At 45.9% G+C, this 15,759-nt stretch overlaps 1 protein-coding gene across 8 annotated transcripts in view; it reads left to right on the top strand.

The window, feature by feature from the left end:
* The first annotated feature begins 770 nt into the window (after nt 1–770).
* Nucleotides 771–15,759, top strand: part of CFLAR (CASP8 and FADD like apoptosis regulator) — a 41,722-nt gene continuing 26,733 nt past the window's right edge. Inside the window, exons 1-4 of one of the 8 annotated variants that reach the window (XM_017545262.2) lie at nt 1,893–3,462; nt 4,542–4,617; nt 10,514–10,933; nt 14,776–14,881. In XM_017545262.2, coding sequence (XP_017400751.1) covers nt 10,653–10,933; nt 14,776–14,881 — 387 coding nt within the window. In that variant the 5' untranslated portion in view covers nt 1,893–3,462; nt 4,542–4,617; nt 10,514–10,652. The other 7 variants (XM_017545266.1, XM_017545268.2, XM_017545265.2 and 4 more) reach the window with 7 other exon arrangements.

The raw sequence follows: 15,759 nt of genomic DNA on the forward strand, positions 1-15,759 counted from the left end.
CCACAGACTGGCATTCTGATGCAAGAGTTTTCATAGATTTTTAAAAACAGATGTTTCTTCATTTGCTGTTTGCCCTTAGGGCCATTTCGGAGGCTTTAAATGGTTAATGGTTGTTTGTTGTTTTAAATAATTTTCAGTTTCACTAGGGGTGAGTCCCGAACTCTTCCTGCCATCCTGGGGTTAGTTTCTCTTGGTATTTGATTCATCACCTTTCCTGTAAGTTTAAAATTATTTCAAGAAAAGTTAAAGCTCTTTAAGAATCACAATAAAGTAGTTATTAGGAATAAATAAAAACGTAGTGGGGCGCGGTGGCTTACGCCTGTAATCCCAGCACTTTGGGAGGCAGGCGTGAGAGAGGATCACTTAAGGCCAGGAGTTGGAGACCAGCCTGGCCAACATGGTGAAACTCCATCTCTACTAAAAAAAAAAAAAAAAAATTAGCCGCGCTTGGTGGCCTGCACCTGTGGTCCCAGCTACTCGGGAGGCTGAGGTGGCTAGATGGCTTGAGCGCGGGAAGTCGAGGCTGCAGTGAGCCGTGATGGCTCCACTGCCCTCTAGCCTGGGCGACAGAGCGAGACCCTGTCTCAAGAAGAAAAACAAGAAAACCACACACACACACACACACACGCGCGCGCGCAAAACACCAAAAAACAAAAAAACTACAAAGCTCGTTCAAGTCTGCTATGACTCCCAGACATCAATCATAAACACTCGCAGCGTTTACGCGTAACGCGTGCAATTTGTGTCGACATCCGCGGTTGCCGAATACACAAGCCACAGCAAGAAACAGCCAGCCGGCGGCCTCACAGACGACTCAAAAGGACTCCCGGGGATAGGGGGGGTGGGGACTCGGTCTAACACAGTGAGTGCCGGCGATTGGACTTTTGTCCAGTAACAGCTGAGACAAAGTCCAGGGCTATCCAAGGACCACGGGAGGGGGTGGGGCGTGGAAGGGAAACGCCACGAACAGCTATCGCCCAGCAGCACCAAGTCCGCTTCCAGGCTTTCGGTTTCTTTGCCTCCATCTTGCGTGCGCCTGCCGGGAGTCTGACGGAGCGAAGGCTGAGGTGGCAGCGGCAGGAGAGTCCGGCCGCGACAGGACGGTACGTGTCCCGCGCTCGACCCCGCGCCGCAGGCGCGGGAGCTGTGCCACATCCAGAACCCAGACTCCTGGCTCTGCCTCAGCGTTGCAGCAGGCCCAGCGCCGCCGCGCGTCTTGGTCCCACCCCTGGCAGTTCCTCACAGCCCCACGCTCCGGGAAACCGCAGGTGGTTTCTCGTAGTGGCCAGGAGAATAGGGGGGGCTTCTCGAACCGACTGAGGTTTGTTTTTTTTTTTTTTTTGAGAGGGAATCTCGCCCTGTCGCCCAGGCTGGAGATCAATGATGCGATCTCGGCTCACTGCAACCTCCGCTTCCCGAATTCAAGCGATTGTCCTGCCTCGAGTACCTGGCGCGCTACCACACCCGGAAAATTTTTTGTATCTTTAGTAGAGACGGGGTTTCACTATGTTGGCCAGGGTGGTCCCGAATTCCTGACCTCGTGATCCGCCCGCCTCGGCCTCCCAGAGTGCTGGGATTACAGGCGTGAGCCACCGCGCCCTGCCAGCCTGAGTCACTTTTGTAGATTGCTTATCTGTTTACTGCGGGCACAGCGCTGGGCGGAACGCCCCCTCTTCCGCTTCCGCCCCGCTCGGAGCCGCGTCACCCCTGCTACACGCAACGGCGCCCCGGATTCCCAGAAACGGGCGATCTGGGCCATTGAGGTCCTAGCTGCACGCCGACTGACCAGATCCACCGGAAATAACCCTTGGCCAACTCTGGCCACCCCCTGCAGCCGCAGCCCCAGAGGCCACTCGCGAGCTTCGGTGGCGGCTCCTCAGCGTCGTGTAAACTTTGCTTTAGATGATCTTAAGAGTTCAGTTCTTGGGGTGAACTGTTGAGAAGATTGGCCGTTTTCTTTTCAAAAGTTGTTGAGAATGTGGACTTTCCCAAAGGTTGTGTGTGCGCGCGCTCGACCTCACCCAGGGGGAGCCGCCGCCCGGGCGGGAATTTCACAGTAGCGTGGTCAGGGCAGTTATTTTCCAGAGCAGTTTAATGTCTATTTTGCCCAATTGCAAGGAAAGCTTACCTTGGAAAAGCTGAGAATGTTTGACTGATGAAGTTTTTAGAGCCATAAAATGAACCTGTTTCTGCCACTCTTCCACCCCTTCAAAAGGACTGGGAAATGTAAAATGGCTTCAGGATGTTCTTGCTTGAGGGTGTCCGGATTTGGACAGAAGGCCACTTTCTTTTAATATTAGCAGTGCCACACAATAGAAGAACAAAGACCACTGAAATTCAGAATCAGTTTTTGGCTCCATGGAGCAGGAAGTAAATTCAAGGACGCCAGAGATTATGCGAATATTTTAATTGGTTGACATTTGAAATTTGTTCTTAAGCGAGTGAACCCAATAGGGGGATAGCGTATGAAAAGCTTTTAGGACAACGGCAGACGGCGATAATCTAGAACTGAGAGGGGCCTCTGAAAGGTTTGACCTGCTTTAGATAGAGATTTCAGATAAGAGGAACGGAGTTTTGACCCTTTTAGGTTGGTGGTTCCCCTAAATAACCTTACAAAAGTTTCGCTGAACGAAAAAAACTTGGCTCAACTCCAAGATCTAAACAAAAAACACTGGGTTGAAAAGGGAATTTTGAATGTTTACCGTTTGCTTTATATAAATTTTCTTGTTTTGTTAATACTTGTTTTACTTACAGTTTTTGGGTTACATGTCCTGGTTAAAACCTTTCTTTAGCGACTTGGTTTTACGTTTCGGTTTGTAACTGACATTTGACCTTCTTTTAACGCAGTATTACTTGCTTCCTTATACCGGTTTCCCAGGTGAAACCATTTGCAGGGTCTTGGGTTTCCCCCTCCCCCCGAAAGTCTTGCGCGACCCAGGGTGGGCAGAATAGCATGCAGTTTTTCGAGTCTTGGTTAGGGGCTTCCAGGAAGCTGAAGCGGAAATTGCCTAGGCCCCTGGGGCGTCGGAGGTCCTACCGCAGCTCCCCGTTGGTGGTGGGGGCACTGCGGCGGTACCTACTCAGTCCTGGTGGGACCGCACTTAGCTTTCCTGAGCTATGCATAAGCCGTTTGACCACCCAGAGACGCGTGTGGGCCTGTGCAGTTTCAGCTGCACGGGGGCGGGGAATTCTGTAGACAGGATTCGAGAATTCACGTCTTCTGTGATAACGTGTCACCGGTGGGCGCCGTGGATTAGGTGCGAAGGCGCTCACAGGCAGAAGTTTTGGACTCCCGCCGGCGAGGCCACCTGTTGATGCATTTGATTTCTGTCCCTGTTCCTTGTCCCATCTGGAGCATTTCCAATTCCAGTTTTGTGGAGCGGCAGGTCGGAGCTTGTCCGGCGAGGGTGGGAGTTGGTTCCGGCGGAGATCCCGTAGGAAGAGCCGGCTCCTTGCCCGGGCGTGAGTAGACCGAGAATCCTGCCTGACCCCCACCCCTGGGCTGTTGTTGCTCTGGGCTCCTGGGACGTCTGGGCACTGTCCCCCATACCGGCAGAAAAGGATTGAGTCCTCGCTTCCGGCCCTAGGTCGAGGCTCTGGAGCACTCACAACACTCAGAGGCGTGTTGCTCTTTCAAATACCAGGCATGGACTCTGGGGACTCTTGGAGTCTGGTTATTTCTTCCCTGTAGAGCCCCAGGGGCTAATTAAACTCATGTTTATGGACTGCAATGCCTCTTTGCCTTTAATTCAGTATAATCCCACCAACATTTATTGAGTTTATCTGGGCCAGGCAGAGTTCTGGGTGCCGAGGACATAGAAATGGATCTAAACTTGCTTCTTGTCCCCATAATCCCAAAATATGGTTGAGGAGGACTCAGAAAAGTTACCTGCACAGGTCACTTCAAGTCAAGACAGTTTGGACAAGAGCAACTGACAGCCTGACTGGAGGAAGCCTGTGGGCCAGGGTAGGGCCGTTATGATAACGTGGGCTCTTTTTGTTTGTTTTGTCTTTTTAATTTTTTTTTTAGACAGAGTCTCACTCTGTCACCAGGCTGGAGTACAGTGGCGCGATCTCGGCTCACTGCAACCTCCGACTCCTGGGTTCAAGTGATTCTCCTCTTTAATGCATGTTTTTAGCCACTGATATGTAATAATGGTTGGTAACATCCCAAGTTGGGATGCATATAGGCTTTAACCTCAGTTCATGATCTTCTAGACTATGTTTGAGTATGTATCTACAGTTATTACAGAAATCAGGGACCACAAGATGATTTATTATTACACATCCTTATTTAAATATTTTGAAGGGGGCATAAAATGACATTTCATGCACTATCTTAGGTTTAAAATGCCCACAGATGGGGCAGGAAAAATGGGGTCATCATATTATCTGTTTGAATTGCAATACAAACAGCCAACATCCATAGGTTCTGCACACCAATGGAGGAGGAAGGTGAATTATGTTCAGGATGAATGTACAAAACTTCTGGGAGATGGCCATATTCTACCTTACCCAGAATTGTGCAACTCTTCTTTTAGAAACTTCTGGGTGACACTTTGAAGTGTTTCATGTTCATATCACCACTGGGGCTTCCCAGACGCCTGAAAGTCCCAGGTATGCATGCTACTTTCTGCAGCTGGCAAGATAGGTTCCTCCATTGCTGCTCAGTTTTGTGGGTTGCTAAGAAATGACATTTGCATTTAATGAGCCATGGCTCATTGGACATGACATGTTTTGTGCCATACTATGACCTTGCTTCAGATAGAGAAGCAGTGCAAAGAAGGGAATGTTAAGTATGTCCTTGGGTGGCTTAGCTGGTCATGCTGGATGCTTTGCTACTGATTACAAGGAACATTATGTGCTTTTGTTACCAGATAGTTTGGAGGCAGCGTTGTGTTCTGTGAGAAAGGTTGAGAAGCCTGACTAAACTTAACTGATTTGCTGACACCTGGTTAGGGCTAAGGCTGGGTACCAGCGAGGTGTGTTAAGTGCTTTAATAGAGATATTTTGTTTTGTGTTGTTTTTCGAGATGGAGTTTCACTCTTGTTGCTCAGGCTGGAGTGCAGTGGCGAAATCTCGGCTCATTGCAACCTCCACCTCCCAGGCTCAAGAGATTCTTGTGCCTCAGCCCCCTGAGTAGCTGGAATTACAAGCATGCGCCACAATGCCCAGCTAGTTTTTGTATTTTTTTAGTAGAGACAGGGTTTTGCCATGTTGACCAGGCTGGTCTTGAACTCCTGGCCTCAAGTGATCCGCTCGCTTTGGCCTCCCAAAGTGCTGGGAATACAGGTGTGAACCACTGCCCCTGGCCAGTTCAAGCATGAACTTTAGAAAGTTCGCTTAGGTAGAAGGTAGATTTGGAGAGCGTAAGGTCAGAAGCAGGGGGAACAGAAAGACCAAAGGAACGAGTCTGGATGAGAGATTGATGGTAGGGAACACCAGCACTTAAGGCACAGGTGCAGAAAGAGAATGCTGAAGAGTAGGAGGAAGTTAGAGAGGGTCTGTGTAGGATATAGCAGTGTGAGCTCAGCCAAGGGAGAAGAGTTTCAAGGAGGGATTAATTAGCAGTGTCAGCTGGAGTTGAGCAGTCAGATGAAAGAGGTCTTCTAAGTTTTTGGATGTGGCAACTAGGTCACCAGGCCTCAACAAGAGCTGTGTCATCAGGGCTGGGATACCAGTGGGGGCAAGTGGGGCACTCGCTTTGGGTTCATTTAAGGGGGTGGTCAAAAAGTCAGTAATCAAGATAGGTAATATTTTAATGCAATTTTTTTTTTTTTCTTTTTTTGAGACAGAGCCTCACTCTGTTGCCAGGTGCCAGGCTGGAGTGCGGTGTCAAGATCTTGGCTCACTGCAACCTCTGCCTCCTGGGTTCAAGCAATTCTCCTGCCTCAGCCTCCCAGGTAGCTGGGACTACAGGCGTGGACCACCATGCCCAGCTAATTTTTGTATTTTAGTAGAAAGGGGGTTTCACCATATTGGCCAGGGTGGTCTTGATCTCTTGACCTTGTGATCCACCCGCCTCGGCCTCCCAAAGTGCTGGGATTATTTAATGCAATATTTTAAAAAATAGACATAAATGCCAAAAAAGCTATAATGAACAAAATATCAACATTTTAAAGAAAGACAGCATCAGTATTACTGATTGTCCCTTTTGCCTCAGATTCCAGTATGGCTCAGGACTGAGTGTCGCTGTGTAGTGGAGGTGGTGGGATGAGGGGATCCAGGTGGAGGCATATTGAGGAGTGAATTGTGGGTGAACAAACTGAAGCACTGAGTACAGACTGTTTCTTCACAAGGTCCCTGCTTTATGTGAAAGGGAATAAAGTGAAAGGATGAGGTCTAGAGGACCCTCCGTCTTTTATGAGGGTTTTGGTTTTATTTATTTTTTAAGATGGAAGAGACTTGTACATGTTTATGAGCTGTGAGGAGCTGTCTCTGGAGGCAGGGAGAGGATGATGAGAGTAGACATAGGGGCTTAGTAGAGACAGGAGGGAGGCTTAGCCCTAGGCAAGCAGAGGGACAGGAGGAACCGGCTGGGGCAGTGGAAAGGTGGAAGGTGGCAGGAGCTTGTGCCTAATACACTTATGAGAAATGGCACTGGGGGTGGTATTGGGATGGAAGAGAGTGGTGGACGTTGGAGCACTTCTTGAAGGGTGTGGGAAAGGAGCTGACCAGGGTCTTCTTGTAAATGAAACTGCTGAGCAGCCAGTAGGGGCCCAGCTCAGGAAACTGCCAGGGTGTGGTGGTAAGATTATGGTATCTCTTTTCTCTTCCTTCAGAACTACATGCTACTCGAGGTGTAGGAGTGGTGGAAGCTCACTCTGTCTGAGGCAGGGGTGCTGAAGTGATCAACCATCCCTGTTTTCCTGGCACTGAGGGGTTTCCTGGGACTTGGTAACCCTAGATGTTGCAGGGCTGGCAGTCAGGAGGCAAAAAGGCGAGAGTTGAAAGTGCTGGCCAGAGTTTGCAGCATGTGCCTCCTGGGTTTTCACTGTCAGAGGGTCTTTGAGCTCAGTTCTAGTGGCAGCCTCCTGATCCTCACTTTCCTAGCTGAGGCAAGGTCGTTGCAGTATTCCCAGGAGTCTTTGTTAGAATCCCACACCCCAGGGCCTCTTCCTCCAGCCCTTCCAGCAGTTTTCTTAGTACCAGTATTAAGTGTAATTTCTACAAAAAACGCCTGGAGTATTTCTGTTTCCAGAATTGGATGCTCCTGTTAGCTAGTGTGTGAAAGATAACTCTGACTTGCCTAAGCTTTGTTGTCATTTTGAATAATAATTGGCAATGGTCTCATGACTTCGGCAAGAGAAATGAAACAGAAATTGGTCTCAGGTTTTCGTTGCTGTTGTCGTGAAGGTCAGGGACAGTTTGTACCAGGGTGTGGGTGTGGAAAAGAAGGGGAGATATAGTCATTAAATTAGAATATGCTGTGAGGGGAGTTAAGGGGAATTCCTTTAAAATTCTAGAAAACACACACAGTTGCCAATTTTGTCTGGCTAGGGAAAGTGAACTGCTGAAAACAACAGAGGGAGAAATGAAATTAATGGAATCTTGATCAGTCAGGAGGATTGGATATTTGAAAGCAGGGAAGAAAAATAATTAGGCTTGGATATTCCTTTTGCCCTTCGTCTGAGTAAGGTGATGGCAAATGTCTCTTCAGAAGAATTGAATGGGACACTGAGTCTGGCATCTCAGGCAGGGTGTGGTGGGAAACTGAGCACAAGTCCTTTTACTGGGCTCTAAATAACACATTCATCTGGGTGTGGTGGCTCAAACACCTGTAATCTCAGCATTTTGGGAGGCTGAGGCAGGAGAATCGCTTGAGCCCAGGAATTCAAGACCAGCCTAAGCAACACAGTGGGACCCTTTTTTTTTTTTTTTTTTTACAAAAAACTGAAGACCTTGTGAGCTTCCCTAGTCTAAGAGTAATTTGGCTTAGGCTTAAAAGAAACCCCAATAAAGTGATGATAATTTGGACCCCAGCCCTACCTCTCCCTAGTATGCTTTCCTTTCTCAAATGCCCACCACCTCTAGCCACAGTGAACTGCCCCCAACATCACCCCAGCGCGCGCGTGCGCGTGCACGCACACACACACACACACACACACACACACACACACTGATATTCTGTTGCATCTGAGTGGGCTGGCTCCACACGGGATCTGTAGTTTCCTTTTGATATTTTCTCTCAATGTGCCAGATGCTACCACTGAGTAATCTAGAATTTGCTGCCAAACTCTACCTCCGTTAGCACAGTGGGAAAAATATGCCAGTGCTCTTGCTGAGTGTGTGTGACTGGCAGAAAGCAGTCATGGGTGTGATGGTTGGAAGAAACAAACTGAGCAGATAATGTTTTTTAAAATGATTATCTAATTTTGTTAACTCTTGGCATATTGTTGGTATTTAGGAATTACAAAAGTTAGATGACTGTTAAAGTAGAGAATTAAGCATTTCATTTCTAGTAGTTCTGTTTGGTTTTTTTTCAAACATGTTAGTGAATTTGTATAATATCTCATTTCTTACTCTTTTGTTTAATGATTTTATTTTTGTGTCTATTTTATTTCTTCAGGGCATATACTTTTTAAAATTTTATTTATTTATTTATTTATTTTGAGATGGAGTCTCGCTCTGTTACCAGGCTGGAGTGCAATGGTGCCATCTCAGCTCACTGCAACCTCCGCCTCCTGGATTCAAGCGATTCTCCTGCCTCAGCCTCCTGAATAGCTGGGATTACGGGTGCGCGCCACCATGCCCAGCTAAGTTTTGTATTTTTAGTAGAGATGGGGTTTCACCATGTTGGCCAGGTTGATCTTGATATCTTGACCTTGTGATCTGCCTGCCCAGGCCTCCCAAAGTACTGGGATTACAGGAGTGAGTCACCGTGCCCAGCCTGTGTATATAAATATTTTATAGTTTAATTTATAATAACAACTGTTGACAAAATTGTGACTACTAGTGAATATAATAGAAATTATCTTGACCTCCTTTTCAGGGAAGCTGATGGTGAGATTAAAGCACTGCTGGCTTGCGAGTATAGATTTGGGCTTTCCAGAACACATAAAAGTAGCATTTATCTTTCTGATTAAAAAAAATGTAAAATAGTCTGAGCACCAGTTTTTCCACTTTCATTGAGCAAATTTAATTTTAGTATATTTAACTTAGCAAATTTAATTTCTCCAGTTATTTACAAATAGTCATATTTAAGTGAAGTTTGAATGAATGGGCACACCCATTTCAAATTTCTAACCTATTTTTTTCCCCTTGTTCTCATATAAAACTTTTCTATTTAAGTGTTTTTATTTTAAGATACTTCATATCTTTTGTGGACTGATACTGTATGTAAATAAATAAATGGATTCAGTACTTTTTTCACTAAATACAGCTAGATAAATACATAAATATATTTGTACACAAATACAAAGCAACCATTAGCAATTTAGGGTTGGGGAGTGTTTCCACTTATTTTTTGTTAATAAATTTGATTGTAACCTAAAATATTGCCTTATAGGAACAGATAAAGAACACAAGAGCTGATTTAATGTAATTTTTCGCTATGAAACTTAGATAGGTTAGCAACTTAAATTTTGAAAAAAAATATGAGTTCCAATGGAAAGAGTTAAGAACACACCCATGTTGTACTGAAAAATGAAGAAAAGAAAAAAGATGAATAAATTAGTTTTTAAAAATAAGAACACACCCATGGCATGAGCTCCTTACCCCTCTCACCCAGCCCCATCCCAGGAGTGAGACCTTCCCCTAGATCCTCTATAACTTCTGATGTTCCACTGAGAACATCAGAAGCACTGATGGTAATTGCTGCCATGTAGCAGTGCATTGAGAGTCAGGTCCTCTGGCACCTACATGGGGCTCAGGGTCTGAAGATGGGATCCAAACCTGACAACTTGGTGGCAGGTCCTGTGAGCATTCATGATGAAGTTGTGAAAAGGGCTTGGGGTCTAGGAGGATGGTAGCAGAGGTTTCTGCTTCCAGGTGTGAGTGAAGGGCTGTAGAAGAGCAACTAGGAATGAAGGAGTGGCATATGGACAGAAACTTTTCTCCACTGTTTGTTAAAGGCCACGTGGGTGGAGTCATTGAAGCGGAAGTTTCGCCCGGTGACACAAGTTTCCCTCGTTTAGTCATTGGGCTTTTCCCTCTTCCTCCTACCTCTTAGTTGTAATTTTTTACAACTGAGTAAACCTCTTAGTTTAATTTTTTCTGTAACATGCTTTACAACTTGATGAATTCTGAAAAAAGCATGTGGAGTTTCCTTTGAGATGATTTCATATGTTGCTTCATTTCCTTTACAATGTAGGTTTTCTTCTCTATCTTTTGGTTTTTGGATTAGTCTGAGTGTTTGGCCCTGTCTACCAAGGATCCCTTAATATAGACTTAACAATGTGACCTTAATCTACTTAGGTCAGGGAGACCAGCAAGAAAAGAAGAGCCCATACTTTCAATCTTAGGCATAACTTAGCTTGATAAAATTTTCAAAAAAATTCCCTTTTAACCACAGAACTCCTCCACTGGAAAGGATTCTGAAAGAAATGAAGTCATCCCTCAGAAATGAAGTTGACTACCTCCTGGCTTTCTGTTGACTGGCCTGGAGCTGTACTCCTGTAGACCCTTGTGAGCTCTCCTAGCCTAAGAGTAGGATGTCTGCTGAGGTCATCCATCAGGTTGAAGAAGCACTTGACACAGATGAGAAGGAGATGCTGCTCTTTTTGTGCCGGGATGTTGCTATAGATGTGGTTCCACCTAATGTCAGGGACCTTCTGGATATTTTACGTGAAAGAGGTAAGCTGTCTCTCGTGAGCTTGGCTGAACTGCTCTACAGAGTGAGGCGATTTGACCTGCTCAAGCGGATCTTGAAAATGGACAGAAAAGCCGTGGAGGAACACCTGCTCAGGCACCCACACCTTATTTCGGACTACAGGTAATTCATCAACTCTTCCTGAGGCTGGATGGGTGGGAGGGAGTGAAGTATCTCAGACTTTACTGAATGGCAGAAACGAGAACACTAAGAAGTTCAGCCACTTTAATTTCTCTGCCCACTTATCCAACTGCCAGATGATGTCACTTCATTCCTGTGAACCCTTTAAATTCTTGAAACTTGCTTTCTTGTTTTTTTTCTTGAGACATCTGTTGCCCAGGCTTGAGTGCAGTGGTGCGTCTTGGCACACTGCAACCTCTGCCTCCCGGGTTCAGGCGATTCTCCTGCCTCAGCCTCCCAAGTAGCTGGGACTACAGGTGCATGCCACCACAGCGGGCTGTTTGTGTGTGTGTGTATGTGTGTGTATTTTTACTAGAGACAGGGTTTCACAATATTGGCCAGGCTGATCTTGAACTCCTGACCTCAAGTGATCCGGCTGCCTTGGCTTCCTAAAAAGCTGAGATTACAGGCATGAGCCACTGCCCCCAGCTGAAATATGCTTTCTCAAAGGAATTGGGATCATATGCAGGTAGAAGGGACAGGACAGATGATATGTGTTTGCCTGAAGGATAGAATGACAAGACATGAAGAAAGATAGGAACGATTAAAAGCTGGTCATTCTTGCCAGCCTCTGACAGTGTGAGATCTGCAGACCAGGTGCGGTGGCTCACGCCTGTAATCCCAGCACTTTGGGAGGCTGAGGCACAAGGATTACCTGAGTTTGAGACCAGTCTGGCCAACATAGTGAAACCCTGTCTCTACTAAAAATACAAAAATAATTAGCTGGGTGTGATGTCATGTGCCTGTAATCCCAGCTACTCGGGAGGCTGAGGCAGGGGAATTGCTTGAACCCAGGAGGTGGAGGTTGCAGTGAACCGAGATTGTGCCGTTGCACTCCAGCTTGGGTAACAGAGTGTGACTCCGTTTCAGAAAAAAAAAATTTCTGTGAAGTCAGTCTTTGGTAATTTCTGGTACAAAGAAAGGAAATGACAAGTCTGACAGTGGTCTTCCTACCTTTGTAGAAACTCCATCATCCTTTCTGAATCCCCATTGGCCCTTCCCCTGCTGAGGAAGTTTATCAGGGTGGGCTGCCTTCCTGCGCTGCTGGAGAGCCTGAATTGAAAAATCTCCTCAGTTAACCAATCTAAGCCCCTTCAGTTCAAAGAGGAAATGGCTACTGGAGTCCTCTTTAGTTCTGACAGTCTTTGGGTTGCTCCTTCGTCTTGCTCATACGTTAATGTCTTTAGAGGTTCAGAGGGGCAGGGAAGCTACTGAGAAAGGAAGATAACTTGTAACCTTAAGTTGATGTTTTCTTTTCTTTTTTTTTTTTTTGAGCAAAGTCTCGCCCTGTAGCCCAGACTGGAGTGCAGTGGTGCGATCTTGGCTCACTGTAACCTCTGCCTCTGGGTTTCAAGTGATTCTCCTGCTTCAGCCTGAGTAGCTGGGATTATAGGCGTGTGTCACTATGCCCAGCTAATTTTTGTATTTTTAGTAGAAACGGGGTTTCGCTGTATTGGCCAGGCTGGTCTTGAACTCCCAGCCTCAAGTGATCTGTGCTCCTTGGCCTCTCAAAGTGCTGCAATTATAGGCCTGAGCCATTGTGCCTAGCCGGTGTTTTTTCTCTCCACCACCAGCCTTTTATTATGTTGATAATGTCTATTTGGAGATGATATGTATTATCAAGAACTATACTAAAGAGAGCTGAAAGCAGTGTGGACTTTGGAAAGTATATGAGATTTGAAGTTGGTATAAGCCTGTTTCTTTTCTTTTTCTTTCCTTTTTTTTTTTTTTTTTGAGACAGGGTCTTGCTCTGTCACGGAGGCTGGAGTGCAGTGGCGTGATCATAGCTCACTGTAGCTGGAAGACCTGTTTCAAGCCTCAGATCTACAAGTTATGGGTCAGGCAGGCTGGGCCAATCACTAATCTTGTTGGGCCTTTGTTTTCCTACCTGTAAAGTGAAAAATAATAATACCCAACTTTATAAGGTGTAGTGAGCATCAGTTGTGATAATTTACTATGTGAAGTACTTTTTAAACTGTGAAGTATTCTACAGATACAAGGGATTATTATTGTTGTTGTTGTTTTTTATCTTCCACCTATTCAGACATCAGTTTTTTTGTTTGTTTGTTTTTGTTTTTTGTTTTTTTTTAATTGAGATGGAGCGTTGCTCTGTCACCCAGGCTGGAGTGCAGTGGCACGATCTTGGTTTACCACAGCCTCTACCTCCTGGGTTCAAGCGATTCTCCTGCTTCAGCCTCCCAAAGTGCCGAGATTACAGGCATGAGCCACTGAGCTCGGGCCAGCCATCAGTTTGAATGTCTAAACTTCAAACTTTCTGGGAGGCGCCAACTGGGTTTCAGTGAATAGAGTAGGGCAATCACTCCATTTCCCATTTCCTTGCTATGATGAGTGGAGATCCTTAGGCCCTCTGGGAAGAGAGGTGGGGCTATTCAAAGTGAGCGCTAGATTCATTTATTCATCTGGTCGAGTGGGCTTTGTTGCGTATTGGCATGTGCTAGATGTTTTGGTAAGCTCTAGGACAATATGAAAAATCCGCCATCCTCAAAAATCTGAGAGCCTAACTGGGAAAATGTCCTTGATGACAATGTCATGGTAACAATACTAACTACAAGGTGTCCTTAGGCGCTCCAGTAAACTGTGGTTGTTTGTTCTCAACGTCTGCTTCCTGGGGTGAGGGGAGCGGGAAGTATATTGGTAGATCCAGCCACCACTGAGTCAGGAGAAGCTTTCTAGGCAAAAACACCTAAGTTCAGAATCCCTGTGATCTGGATGCCTGTACCCTTTAAGTTCAGAAGTGGGCCAGGATATCCCAGGTGTTTTTTACCTTTAGCATTTTTTTTTTTTTTTGGAGACAGAGTCTCTCTCTGTTGCTCAGGCTGGAGTGCAGTGGTGCAGTCTTGGCTCACTGCAACCTCCGCCTGCCAGGTTCAAGTGATTCTCCTGCCTCAGCCTCCCAAGTAGCTGGGACTACAGGTGCCCATTACCATGCCCAGCTAATTTTTTTCGTATTTTTAGTAGAGACAGGGTTTCACCATGTTGGCCAGGATGGTGTCGATCTCTTTTTTTGTTTTTTTTTTTTTTTTTTTTTTTTTGAGATGGAGTTTCACTCTTGTTACTGAGGCTGGAGTGCAATGGCGCGATCTCAGCTCACCGCAACCTCCGCCTCCTGGGTTCAGGCAATTCTCCTGCCTCAACCTCCTGAGTAGCTGGGATTACAGGCATGCACCACCATGCCCAGCTAATGTTTTGTATTTTTAGTAGAGATGGGGTTTCACCATGTTGACCAGGATGGTCTCGATCTCTTGAGCTCGTGATCCACCCGCCTTGGCCTCCCAAAGTGCTGGGATTACGGGCATGAGGCACCGCTCCAGGCTCCTTTAGCATTTTGCAATTCAAAGTATGGTCCTTGAATCAACATCATCTGAGAGCTTGTTAAACAGAGATGATAAGGCTACTTTGAATTCGATTTCTGTCTTTTATGTTAGTCATTTGGGTTCTTAAGTCATTTCACTATGACTTCTGGTGGGGGCTAGGGGATTCTTTAGGAAAGTTTCCATTAACTGAGTTGTTTTCAGAAGCTGTTAATTGGCAAAGGAGGTACCATCTTCTATTGAAAACGGGCAAGGATGAGTTTTCTTTTTTGAGTTCCCTTAAGATCTCTTCCTGGGGTGATCTAGGCTTGCTGTTTTATGAGAGAGGGACACATTCACCCAGGGGCAAGAACTAATCTTTTAATAAATTATTGGCATAGGGAAGGCATGGGCTCTTGGAGTTGTCTTAGGACTGATGTCTGAATTAACTAAATGAACTTGTTTGGTTTGCAGAGTGCTGATGGCAGAGATCGGTGAGGATTTGGATAAATCTGATGTGTCCTCATTAATTTTCCTCATGAGGGATTACATGGGCCGAGGCAAGATAAACAAGGAGAAGGTGAGTTTTATTCTTTTGGTTCATGGTCCTAAGAGCTTGTGAGAAATGGGAGCTGCTTTTTTTTTGATATATATAGAGAGAAGCAGGCAGTCTGCCACCACTGTAGTGGGAGTCAAGACATCTCAAGTGGTTTTTAAATGATAACATTAATGAGAAGAGAATTGGTTTGTGAATTGAGAAGAAATAGGATAGTATCTCTGGTGTGGCCTTGGATGTTTCTTTCATCCTTTGATTTTATCCTTATTTCTGTAAAATTCATAGGCCTGGCTCATATGTGTTCCCCTCCCTGGTTTGACGGGGGTGTGGGGAGGACATCCCAGCTGCTTGTGCTGGGTAGAAACAGGAAGGAGGTGCTAGTCCACTATTGTATTGTATCACTCCCCTACTGCTGTCTATTTCTCCTCAGCTGACTCAAGGTCAGTGTGTCAGTGTGGGGCCTAGACTGCATGTAGAAGTGGAGTGGGGGGAGGTTCTTGTGACTGATGGATCTGGGAAATGGTAAAATTAGAGATTTGGAGTTGAAAATCAGGTAGTGGCGAAGATCTCGGGGATGTCATGATTGCTAGAAAAATATTTAAAATCCATAGCTGGGTGCAGTGGCTCACACCTCTAATCCCAGCACTTTGGGAGCCCGAGGTGGGTGGATCACCTGAGGTCAGGAGTTCGAGATCAGCCTGGCTAACCTGGTGAAACTCCATCTCTACTAAAAATACAAAAAATTAGCTGGGCATGGTGGTGGGCACCCGTAATCCCAGTTACTTAGGAGGCTGAGGCAGGAGAATCACTTGAATCCAGGAGGTAGAGGTTGTAGTGAGCTGAGACAGTGGCATTGCACTCCAACCTGGATGACAAAGCAAGACTCTGTCTCAAAAAAAAAA

Source organism: Cebus imitator, unplaced genomic scaffold (genome assembly GCF_001604975.1).
Source record: "Cebus imitator isolate Cc_AM_T3 unplaced genomic scaffold, Cebus_imitator-1.0 Scaffold178, whole genome shotgun sequence".
Lineage (NCBI taxonomy): Eukaryota > Metazoa > Chordata > Mammalia > Primates > Cebidae > Cebus > Cebus imitator.